A 13,028-nucleotide genomic window follows, 5' to 3' on the forward strand; every position below is an offset into this window, starting at 1 on the left:
TCAGCCTGCTGCTGGCCTGGGAGACCAGCCGCCGGCCCCACTCACCTCGCTGCTGGTCTGGGGTTCCAGCCGCCCGGCCCCCTGCCAGCCGGGATCCGGGTCTCCGGCCCTGCTCAGCCCTCCTGCCGGCCTGGGGTACCAGCAGCCAGCCCAGGGCTCTGCAGCCCTCATCAAAAATTACACTACAATTAGCTTAAAAACTTGAAAACTTTGTTTGTATATTACAGTAATCATTAAAACATGTATAATGTTAATAAATACATAGGTTTGATTAAACAAAGTAGCTGTACTTATGTGCCTGTGCTTAATTTGTGTTTTCAATTATTTCCCTTCTAAAAAAATCTTGCATGTCTTACACCCCCAGAAAGGGCATCTTGCACCCCCAGGGGGTGCGTGCACCCCAAGTTAAGAACAACTGCACTAAACTGATACGATCTGCATTTTAATTTAAATTTTAAATGAAGCTTCTTAAACATTTTAAAAGCCTTGTTTACTTTACATACAACAATAGTTTCGTTATATAATATAGACTTACAGAGAGACCTTCTAAAAATGTTAAAATGTATTACCGGCACGCAAAACCTTAAATTAGAGTGAATAAATGAAGACTCGGCACACCACTTCTGAAAGGTTGCTGACCCTGACTTAGGGGGTGAGAAACTTATTCTTACTCACTACTCACTTGAACCTTGAATCTTTGATGATAAACTTATTCTTGTTTTCACTATAGATATATCTAAATGCTGAGACATTAAGCAAGGTGCTGATCATGAGTTCAGTGATACAATCTGACATGGACACTGTTTGTGTTCAGTGGATAAGGGGCTGAACGCTTCAGAAATACTCGGGGACTAGGGTGCACCTACTGTTAATCCGCAAAGCAAAGTAAGGCTGGAATACCTCAGAAGAGAGTGCTTGAGTGGCTAACAGGCTGGTGATGTCAAGGAGCTGACACCCAATTAAGCGCACACAAGACTTCCTCATGCTGAAGTCAAGGGGGTAACACAATGACTCACAGCCCTGGGTATCTTGAGAACCGTCACAAGAACAAGGGGACATTCCATTAAATCTAAAAGTTGGGGAGCACAAGACTGATAGAAGGAAATAATTTTTCACGCAACGTGCCACTGGATTCTGGAACTCATTGCCACAAGAAGTCACTGAGGCCAAGAATTTAGCAACATTCAAAGGAGGATTGGAAATTTATATGGATATCAAGAAAACCCAGAGTTATTACAGTTAGTAGCAACAAATATTTTGTAATGGATATTAACCTCAATCTTCAAGGTTTAAACCCATCTCTAACTATCAGAGATTAGGATGAGACACTAATATGGAAGGAAGGGGGGTGGGGGGAATTACCAAAAATCTGCCTACAGTGGGGTTCTTACATTTTCCTCTAAATCATATGGTACTGGCCACTCTCAGACAAGATACTGGACCAGATGAATCTCAGGTCTGATCAAATACAGCAATTCCTATGTTCCTATACATTGCAGGGAGTTTACCTTAAGTCCCAACTTTAAGCTTGAAGGGATTCTGGAGGAGAGAATGACTGTTCATCACCTTCTCTACAGCACCCAGAAGGTGAAATTGCCTTAATCAATGAGTATTCAGTTGAAACTGACTGTACGTTTGACTCTAGGTTGGGCACTTAGCAACTTCCTAAGAAACTTAAGTTAAAATTCCATCTCTTCTGAACATCAGGCAGTCAAGCCCAAGAACTGTGGGTTGCAGAAAACAACCAGACTTTGTGACAGGAGTAAAGCACATATAAAGTGATGCTCCAGAGGTCACAGAACCAGGAGTGATGGGGCCACTTGCCAAACAAGCAGAAATTGTTTCTGAAAGCTTCTCTCAAAAATATGGGATCAACTTGCTTCCAGAAGCTGGTTGGTTGGTTGGGCCTTCTTGCTGGAGATGAATCAGTCAGCTTTTGTAGATCTCAAATGCTGACACACTGTATTTACATAATACTGTAATTAGTATCTAGACTTTCAGAACCAGTTTAATAATTTATCTAGAACATAAAGGCATCATATTTTTGAAGAGCCCATCCCAAATGCTATCTTGTTATAAATAAGGAAACAGAATATTGTTCACTATACCTTGATGTAACTAATGTGCCTCAAATCATTAAGATAGTATTCTTCAATGGCATAGGGCTTGCCTTCCACCTCGAACACGTAGGCTGGATACAGTTTGTTACGAATCGGAACCACAAAGTAGTCAGCAAATTCTTTACAGTTAATTGTAGCAGACATCAAGATTACCTATTAAAAAGAATTTGTATCATTTAGTTAAATATTAGCAGTAATCCACATCACGTCACACTAAGATTCAAAAGAATGAACAAAGTTATTGCTATGAATGAAAACCTAACTGAATATTTAACTCTTCTTTAGCTTATGATTCCTACACAATCCTTAACGGAAGAAAAGCTTATGGCAGACATTTTGTGAATTCAAAGGGAAATTTAAATGCGAGAGACACAGGTCACCTACACTTCCTCCCCAGAAGGGCAAGACTACTCCCTATGATTCATTTACTAATATCTAGTTTTAAGCATCTCAAGTGATGGGACTTATCACTCTCTTTGGAAAATTATACCCCAGTTTAACATTTGCCTAAAATGTTTTTTAAAATATCTAGATCATTTTAAGGCCAAGTCTACACTATGGGTGCTACAGTGGCACAGCTATGCCACTGTAACCTTGTAGCATAGACGCAAACAGCAGCGACGGCACTGGGTTTTCTGTCCCTGTAGGAACTTTACCTTCCTGAACAATAGTGGCAGGGATTAGGCTGGCATAATGTGTCACTCGGGGATGTAGATTTTTCACTAGGGTTTTTTTTTTTGGGGGGGGGGGGGGGCTAGTGAAGACATACACTAAAGCTTGAATGTATTTCAAGATGACAAGGGGCCATGGAATCAATACTTAGGGTCAGATGTTCTATCTTGTTCTGCTTAGCAGCACAAAGAAAGCAGAAGTCACCCACAAGTCACCTGCTGGCAATTCCCTGGCATGGAAGTCATCAAAAAGCGTACAGCCAGCATAATCAGCCTAGATACACTACTCCCCGTGGGGGACAAAGTTTATTGGGGCAAGCCAAACAAATGACTGTAGTGCACATTCCTCTAGCTATCCTTAGCTGGCATGCAGATGGTGAGATTTTGCTAGTCCAGGTTGGAACAACCTGTGATCTCAGAGAATCAGGGAACTGCAAATGGTTGTTAGTTCTCAGCTTCTTTTTCTCCCTCTCCTGGAATGCCCTGAGCAACTATAGTGGATGGAAGTCATCTTTTGCTAGACGCTCCCCTACACTTGGCCAGGATCAGTCAAGTTCACTATGAGGGCTCCTATAGCCCAGAACAGAAACAGAGTAACAGAACTATTCCGCTCCCACTGTGATGCAGTAGGCAGCCGGCCTGGGAGCTGCTGAAGCAGGAATGATACAGCAGCTGCTCAGCGAACTGCCAGCTCACATCACAATTTTTTCTGGGGTTGCAATGCAGTGGCAGCCAGTTGAGGAGCTCGTGCTCTCTAGCCTCAAGGCTGATTTATACTCTTCTGTTTAAAACCCATAGGGTGCATCTCAAGGAGTATATTTATATTTCATGATCAAACAATCTTTTTAACAGTTTCCCTGAAGGGCCATAAATGACCTTGGATCAAAGGTTGGATACCACTGCCTTAGACTAGTTTCCCCACATCCCCACTAGTTGCTTAGTCAAGCTATATTAGCTCTCTCAAACGCTCTTCAACGCCCTAATCATGTTTGCTGCTATTCCCCAACCCCCTTTCAATTTGACAATCTCTTTCTTTTAGCATAACGCTGATGGTGAGTGCAGTATTGCAGTTTCTGTCTTCCAAAGCTATACAGAGTAACTACTACCTCCTGCTTCGTGACATGATGCCTCTGCAGCTCAAAACTGAGCTGACTTTGTTTCCAACTCTCATTTCAAACTCATCTGATTTGCCATCCTGTATTACTCCTACTTCAGCATTTGAACTTTTGAGACATCTATTCTCACTGAACTTGTCCTATATTATTTTTCCCAACTGTCTTAATTTGCATTTTTCCAAACTGAGTCTCATTGTTACTTTCTGCCTAAAAATTCTAATCTCTCAAGGCCCCTTTGCAATATTTCTCTGGTCTACTAGGTGTTTGCAACTCCTCCCAGTACAATAACTCAGAATTAATCTTTATTTCCCTTCTAGATTATTAATGAAGAGATTTAATAAGCTCAGACCATACACAGATATGATTGTTACCTACTAGTAACAAGAGTTCTCTGACTATAGTGCCTCTGCAGCTCCAATCTACTTAAGTGAGATACCATACCACAGGAGCTATAGAGCCAGAGTGGTAAAATCATTAGGAGCATTGACATCAACCATGGACCCAAATTTTCTAGAACCAGCACTGAGCTACACTTAAATGTTTTAGGCTGGCAGAACTACCCTATGAGCTGTGTCATTACCTCAGCCCACTATGCAATTTAAGTCACTTTTAAGACTTAAACAGCAGAGACCTGATTGAACATTTCCACACCAAGACTTTGCACTCTACATTTGCACAAAGGAGAAAACAAACTTATTTCTTCATATGTGCACAGAAAATTTCAACTATAAAGTTGTATTAGCAGATTTGTATATATACTGTAATATAATATTTGTATTTTTGCTATTTTCTCAAGAATTTTGCTCCATTTAAAGAAAATATACATAACAAATGGGGGGAGGGATAGCTCAGTGGTTCGAGCATTGGCCTGCTAAACCCAGGATTGTGAGTTCAATCCTTGAGGGGGCCACTTAGGGATCTGAGGCAAAAATCAGTACTTGGTCCTGCTAGTGAAGGCAGGGGGCTGGACTCGATGACCTTTCAGGGTCCCTTCCAGTTCTATAAAATAGGAATATCTCCATATATTTTTTTTATTTGTGTCTAAAAATATCACATTTATCCAAGCGGAAGCACTGCCCTCAACATCCAATATTTAATTCCAGTCAAATATTCATATTATATTTTCTGTAGCCCTAAGCACATTTTAGAAATTAATGCATCCTAACATTAAGAAAAAAAATCTTAGAATACATTATACTGGTCAAAGAAGAATGCCTGTTAGCCTACTAACTTACTAGGACTGAGGAACTCTATAATATTTTAACTTAATGTGAGTCACTATTTTCATATCAGCTCTTCAAAAACTATACACAGTGCAGAATGCAAACGAGTAAAGCTGATCTTGAGAATGATATTCTATAAAAGAAGAGTGGAAAGCAATTCAAACTTGCCTTCACAAATCGTGAATTTGTATGCAATAGTTTACGGACTACCAATAGCAGAAAATCCATTTCTTCAGTACGTTCGTGCACCTAGAAAAAGAAATAATATGTATGTATGCGTGTATATATTACTCAGGTATATTTGTTTTAACCCCCATTCCTCCTTTCCCTAGCCTCCTCTTTTACTGGTTAATGTCACATTCTACATTTTTCTAATTTAGACTAAGATTTTCATGGCTGGAAGTGTGTCTTTTTAAGCACCTGTAAATCACCAAAGTTAACATGCCTTATAAATCAGCACAGCAGTTTTGAACATCTGAAAATTCCTGTTAAAGATTTTTATAAACAATTAACTTTGTGGGGCAAATGTAGGTAGCTAATAATCAGCACTGGCCACTAGTTCCACTAGGCGGAACAGTAATACCTGCAAAAAGAACAGGAGTACTTGTGGCACCTTAGAGATTAACAAATTTATTTGAGCATAAGCTTTCATGGGCTACAGCCCATTTATAAAAGATGCATTGAATGGACATTCTATGCATCTGAAGAAATGGGCTGTAGCCCACGAAAGCTTACGCTCAAATAAATCTGTTAGTCTCTAAGGTGCCACAAGTACTCCTGTTCTTTTCGCGGATACAGACTAACACGGCTGCTACTCTGAAACCACTAATACCTGCATTATTACTGTCAAACAGGGCTAGCATCAGACTACCCTTGGAGGTAGAGTACGTATTCAATGCTTATATTTGTCAATACTGAATGAATAATAAGTAATGCATATTGGTGGGAATAAACTGAACTAATACTATACCTTAATGAGTTCTATATTAACTGTATTAACTCAGGAAAGAGATCTGGGAATCACTACTGACAGTTCAATGAAGACCTTTCTGCTCAATGTACAGCAGCAAAGCCAAAGCAAGCAAAATATTAGGATGCATAAGGAATGGGATGGAAAATAATACTAAAGATACTAAAATTGCTATTATATAATCAGTGGTACACCCTCACCGAGAATCCTGTGTTCTGTTCTGGTCATCCTACCTCAAAGGATGTAGTAGAACTAAAAGTGGGGTCTTAAATAAGTAGCTAGAAGATGAGGGGCATAGACAGGACTCCGCTGAAGAGAGACTGAAGAGATTAATACATTTTCAAGTCAGAAGGGACCATTTATAATTTAGTCTGATCACCCGCATAACAGAGGACATAGAACCTAACCAAATATTTCTGCATCAAGCCCATTAACTTCAGTTTGAACCAGGGCCGGCTCTGGCTTTTTTGCCGCCCCAGGCAAAAAAAGCCTCCCACCGCCCTCCCCCGCCCCCGGCGGGGAGCGCGGCAGAGGAGGGCGGAGAGCCCGGCCGGGGCTCCGCTCTCCCCAGCGGCCAGAGCGCCGGGGGGAGGGCGGCGAGCCGGCCGGGGCTCCGCTCTCCCCGGCGACCAGAGCGCCGGGAGGAGGGCGGCGAGCCCGGCCGGGGCTCCGCTCTCCCCGGCGGCCAGAGCGCCGGGAGGAGGGCGGCGAGCCCGGCCGGGGCTCCGCTCTCCCCGGCGGCCAGAGCGCCGGGAGGAGGGCGGCGAGCCCGGCCGGGGCTCCGCTCTCCCCGGCGGCCAGAGCGCCGGGAGGAGGGCGGCGAGCCCGGCCGGAGCTCCGCTCTCCCCGGCGGCCAGAGCGCCAGGAGGAGGGCAGCGAGCCCGGCCGGGGCTCCGCTCTCCCCGGCGGCCAGAGCGCCGGGGGAGGGCGGCGAGCCCGCTGCGGCTCCTCTCTCCCCGGCAGCCGGAGCGCCGCGGGGAGGGCGGCGAGCCCAGTCGCGGCCCCACTCTTGGGCCGGAGCGCCGCGCCGCCACCCTCCAGGTGCCGCCCCAAGCACATGCTTGGTGGGCTGGTGCCTGGAGCGAACTATAGCATATATATTACAAAGATATCCAGTCTTGATTTAAAGACTTTGACTGATGAAAAATTTACCATATTCCTAGGCAAACTTTTCCAAAAGTTAATTACTCTGTTAAAAAAAATGCACCTTATTTCTGTTCTCAGTTTATCAAGCTTCAGCTTCCAACCACAGGATCTCATTATGCCTTTCTCTGTTAGATTAAAGAGCCATCTCTTATCAGAAATCTTTCCCACATAAGTACTTGCACACTGATCTAGTCATGGATGTGGCCCTCTGAAGGGGTCACGGGCTCTGCCTATCAATAACAGGCTCCACAAGGGGGAATGGGGCAACTCAGGTTCACTTGGGACTAGTTAACTCACTGAGTAACTGGGAGGCAGAGGCAGGGAGCACCCATGCATAATAAAACAAAGCTACCCCCCAAAAGGGTCCAGCTAGAGAACAGAGTCTCCTAGGAGAAGCCCTGTCCCCAAAATGCAGAAAGAGAAACTCCCCAAGTGGAGGGCTCCTTGGGGAAGCTGATGAGGGAGCTCACTAGGAAAGGAAACAAAGGAAGAATAGTCCTAGGTGGGAGAGGCTCAGAAAGGGAAGAACTATGAATTCCAAGTCTCAACAAAACCTGGAAGGACTTCATCAAATAGCAGCAGAAGCCCCAGATGAGAGGATTTATATACAGTTCTGAGGAAGGGTCATCATAGTTTGACTACTGTGGGGACCTTGACCCAAGTGGAGAGACCCTTCCTCAGACAAGAGGCCCTGACTCCTGAAAAGGATACCAGGTCAAGAAGGCACTATTGGTAAGGGACTTGACATAGGTGGGGTTGACGGACTAAGGTTAACTTAGTCCATTCTCCCTCCAGCTAAAGATGCTGGAATGTTGGCCTATTTATATAATGTTCTGCCTTTGGTTTAAGAAAACCAGAACCCTGAAGGGGCACTATTCAATATACATAAGCTTCATTGGACTTATTGAAAGCCTACTAAGTGAAATTGAGTCTGAGATGTAATTGCGGAGCTTCACTGGACCACTAGGGGGCACTCCAGCCATGAGTGCCCCATCACACCTTCGCCTGGATGAACTTGAGCACCTTAAATCTCTAACTATAATGGCATTTTTTCCAGACCTCAAATCATTCTTTTTTGAATGCTTTCCATTTTTCCAACATCCTTTTTGAAGTATGGACATCAAAATTGGATATTATTCCAGTAATAGTCTTGTTTATGCTGTATACAGGAGTTAAAACCATCTCCCTATTCCTACTTGACATTCCCCTGCCTATACACTCAAGAATCATATTCACCCTGTTGGGCTACACCACCACACTGGGAATGCTCCTGTTCAATCTATTATGTACAATGACCCCTAAGTCCTTTTCAGTGTCACTGCAGTCCATGATTCAGTCCCGTATCTTGTAAATGTGACCTACGTTATTTGTTTCTAGATACAGGAACTTGCATTTGGCTGTATAAAAATGTTCAGGTCTATTTACCTTAGAATAGAGGAGGATAAATAGGGACATTATAAAAACTACCCAAATTAATGAATGGCATTCTTGAGAGGGTAGACTGGAAGCATCTATCAAACTGTTTCAGGACAGCAATAGAGAAAACTCTTATCAGTGAATAAACCAGGAACGAAAACGGTACCTTGTTTTCCCAGACCTAATAAAATGCAGAGAACTGCAAAGCAAGTCTAATGGTTCTTCCTTGCTCATACTCCTGGCCATAGGAGGGCCATATTTTTTTCTCCAATACAGCCTTTAGTGCTGTAATGAGGTCTCTGAAGACCAAGGATCCTTGTTTAAGGCAACGACAATCACAAAGTAGTCCCCTCCCCAGACGCAAAGAGATGCCTGGCTAGCAATGAGCCCCTCAGCAGAAATCCTCATAGTAGATTTCAGACATCAGTCATTTGAAGAGATGTGTGAAGAGTTAGATGCCACCCAGGGCCGGCTCCAGGCACCAGCCCACCAAGCTTGTGCTTGGGGCGGCACCTGGAGGGGGGCGGCGCGGCGCTCCGGCCACCGGGGAGAGCGGGGCCACGGCCGGGCTCGCCGCCCTCCCCCCGGCGCTCTGGCCGCCCTCCCCCCCGGCGCCCTCCCCCCGGATGCCGGGGGGGAGAGTGGAGCCCCCGCCGGGGCTCGCCACCCTCCTCCCAGGGCTCCGGCCGCCCTCCCCCCCCCGGGGGGGCGGGGGGCGGCCGGAGGCTTTTTTGCCTGGGGCGGCAAAAAAGCCAGAGCCGGCCCTGATGCCACCTCATAAACATTTCAGTTAAAAACATTTCCTCAAGCCTTTAACATCTCTATGCAGAGGATCACTCTGGAACTGAGTCAAGTCGGAAGTTCTAGAACTTAGCCATGATATTCCCAGAACAATCATATAAGGGTCTTCATAAATGTTCAAAGGGATCTTCACAACTAAACTCAATTTAATTATCTAAATCAGAGTAATAATGATAAAAACAGCATGAGTTTTTCCTTCAAATTGAGGTTAATTTTATCTTCAACTTACTTCATCTATGAAGATGTGTGTAAACTCTGCAAGGCTTTTGGCACCAACCATTTTCTGAAGGAGCACTCCAGTCGTCATATAAATTAATCTTGTGTCCTTTGTTGCTACTTTCTCTAGCCCAACCTAAAACATGGGGGGGAAATATTTCATTACTCCAAATATGTTTCACACATGACATGCTATTGGACAGTTCAAAATTCTAAGCAAAAAGCACAGATGTGTGATGCTTCCCACAAACAGGTATATCTGAAGCACCGCAGATTGAAATGCAGTATAAATCAGTTATGAGAGCCCATTTAAACTTGTGAAAGCAATTAATGAAGTGTCTTTTCCATGCATTGTAACTTTAGAGCCCACAATCAATTAACTAAGGTGGAATGGAACCGTATCTCCTTGGCAAATCTCGAAACACAAACATAAATTTACATAAATCAAGGACATTTGAGAGTAGTTTGAAACTTCAGCTGTTCTTGCTGTAGGTCCAACCTGAAAAACTGTTCTTTAGGAGATTTTAAAGTGGGAGAAAAAAATTTGCTGATCTCATCTTCATTCAAAATGGCCAAAGGTGTTCTGCTCAAAATTAAACAAAAAATGAACCAGGCGGGGAGTGGGGAGGAGACCATCTTCAGACAGAGACCAAACATGGGTTGTGTAATCCCAAAGAGATGAAAGTTCTGCACAGTTATGTTAAAAGGAGGGTTTTTAATCATTTAAAAAGTTTTGTAACCTTAACTATTTTGGGTGCTGCTAGACTTCAACTAGTTTTCCAGTGCAAAAATCATCCTCCTCATTTTTTATTTCTTTGGGTTGTGCTCAGCCCACACAAATCCTAGTAAAAATATACATGAAAAATATCCTGAAGACAACAGGACACATGAAACCATTTTACACTTTTAAGCCTTTTCCTCCCATAGTGAACCAACTAGCAATGATATAATTTTTAGTTCAGAGTCTCAGCATAGAAGGTAAAGCATCCCATCTAGCAATAAAAAAACTGGAACAATGTGAGGCCACACCTGGAGTATTGTATCCAGTTTTGGGCCCCACACTACAAGAAGGATGTGGAAAAATTGGAAAGAGTCCAGCAGAGGGCAACAAAAATGATTAGGGGGCTGTAGCACATGACTTCTGAGGAGACGCTGAGAGAACTGGGATTATTTAGTCTGCAGAAGAGAAGAGTGAGGGGGGATTTGATAGCTGCTTTCAACTACCTGAAGGGTGATTCCAAAAAAGGATGGATCTAGACTTTTCTCAGTGGTACGAGATGACAGAACAAGGAGTAATGGTTTTCCTGTCTAAGATTGAGCAAAATTCCTTCAGTTTTTTTGAAGTTATGTGAAAACTCAAACTTTTCCACTATAAAGATTCCTAATGTATGTTTTTCTAAAAAAATATGCTCTAGGAATTATTTTGGGGAAGTTACATGGCTTGTGTTATATAGGAGATCAGACTAGAGGATCACAATGGTCCCTTCTGACCTGAAAATCTAACCAAACGTTATGACAAAGGTTACAGCAAAATCAGCTCAAATCCGAAACTTGACATGGACAATCTGTAGTGAGGACTACAGCACTTTTGCATGGTTGGTGGGGAAAGGGAAATGTAGACTGAAAATGAGCATAGTACATGCTTGAAAATTTTCACCAAGCAAAATCTAATGAAGTCCTGCTCTTTCCTGCCAGCTCTGCCTTCCCTTGCCCAACCTCACAGGCCCAGAAGCTTCTGCTCTCAAACTGCTGTTAGAGTATCCAACTTCTATAAGTGAGAATGGACATTTTGGAGATTGTGGGGGGTAGGAAATCATAGGATTTAGTGACAATATTTGAGTGGAGAAGGAGTTGAAAGTGACACCAAGGTTGGAGCAGAATGGATGACGGAGCTGCTCCAATAATTGAGAAAGGATGGGGAAGGGTGGATTTAGGAGGGAAAAGAAGTTAAGCTTTTGACAGGTTGAGAAGTTGTTGGTGCCAAGACATCCATGAAGAGATGTTTGAGACAATCAGATGCAAGTTTGGACAGACAGGAGAAGATAGATCTAAAGGTATTAACACAGACATGGTAAAGCCAAGCAGATGGATGATGTTATCTAAAGAGTTCAAAGGAACAGAAAGACCAAATATAGTTCCCACTGAATAAAGTTACAGAACAGAAAAAGAACACACCCAATGAAAGATTCTTAAGAAAGAAAGAAAAAGAGCCATGAAAGCTGAGACTTTGCAAGAGGAGGTGAGTTTCAAAAAGAACCAAGTGAATCTAAGACCAGGGTGCGGAAGCAGAAAAAATGGAGGATGGGGTTAGGAGAGGAAAGCTTATGCTTGACAGTTTGTTATTTGTTAAGAATCAACAATGTGCTTAGCATCTACTTTTGGGTTTTTAGTAGTGCTTTTCACTGTGGCACCCAACTTCTTCAGGCCAGTACCTTTGATCTAAAATATTCCTGTGACATTATTGACATGAACTGTGACCGTATAGATCATTGTTGCAACCAAGGTCCTATAGTTACACCAAATTTTGTACAAAGGAGGTCAAGTAAGGTGTCTATGGAAAGGTTGTAATTTGCTGGTTATGATTATGCTGTCTGTATGTGTGTATCATTTTTGTATTTGAAGTTACGAATATTGGCTATGTACTTGTAGCTCAAGGTGTTTGATTTTAAGTAGCATCAGTGAAGCATTTGGTCAGCTTCTTGAGAAAGGACTATCCTGAGTAAGTGCCCAATCAAGAAACATTTAACTGACAATGGACTTTGGGAGACGCCAATCCACATCTGAGCTTTCCTGGGAACGTTCAAACTAACATTAAACAATGCAAAAGCAAAAAAAAAAAAAAAAAAAAAAGGGAAAAGCTGAATCATTCATGGACATGTGACTTGCCCAAGTGGCTACAGACTCCATCTTGTTGCTGTGATTTTGCACAGGAGAACAAAGGGGTTTCCGCCCACAAGAGAGAGAATATAAAAGGACCTGGAAGCCTCTCCATTTTGTCTTCAGCTGGCTCAAGAGATGGCCTCTCCACCCCAAAGAGATGCCTGAAAGAAACTAGGACAAAGGACTGTAACTACGGGGGTGTGAATGATTGCTGGACCCAGGCCATACACCACGACATTGGTCTGAAAAGGATTGGGCCCAGACTAGGAAGGAGTCTAGTCTGCGAAAGAAGCTGATTGGAACATCTCCGAGGGTGAGATTTACCTGTACTCAGTTTCCTACTGTATTAGGCTCAGACTTGCACGTTTTGTTTTATTTTGCTTGGTAACTTACTTTGTTCTGTCTGTTATTACTTAGAACCACTTAAATCCTACTTTCTATACTTAATAAAATCACTTTTTGCTTATTAA

General features: G+C 43.1%; 1 protein-coding gene across 1 annotated transcript in view; it reads right to left on the reverse strand.

Moving 5' to 3' along the window:
* The window catches only part of TDRD9 (tudor domain containing 9), a 176,838-nt gene that overhangs the window by 109,988 nt on the left and 53,822 nt on the right, over positions 1-13,028 (reverse strand). The window contains exons 5-7 of the mRNA XM_065403724.1: positions 9,692-9,814; positions 5,298-5,378; positions 2,109-2,273 (exon numbers count right to left, since the gene is read on the reverse strand). Coding sequence (XP_065259796.1) covers positions 2,109-2,273; positions 5,298-5,378; positions 9,692-9,814 — 369 coding nt within the window. The remainder of the gene's footprint in view (positions 1-2,108; positions 2,274-5,297; positions 5,379-9,691; positions 9,815-13,028) is intronic.

The sequence above is a fragment of the Emys orbicularis genome, chromosome 4 (assembly GCF_028017835.1).
Source record: "Emys orbicularis isolate rEmyOrb1 chromosome 4, rEmyOrb1.hap1, whole genome shotgun sequence".
NCBI classification, from domain to species: Eukaryota; Metazoa; Chordata; order Testudines; family Emydidae; genus Emys; species Emys orbicularis.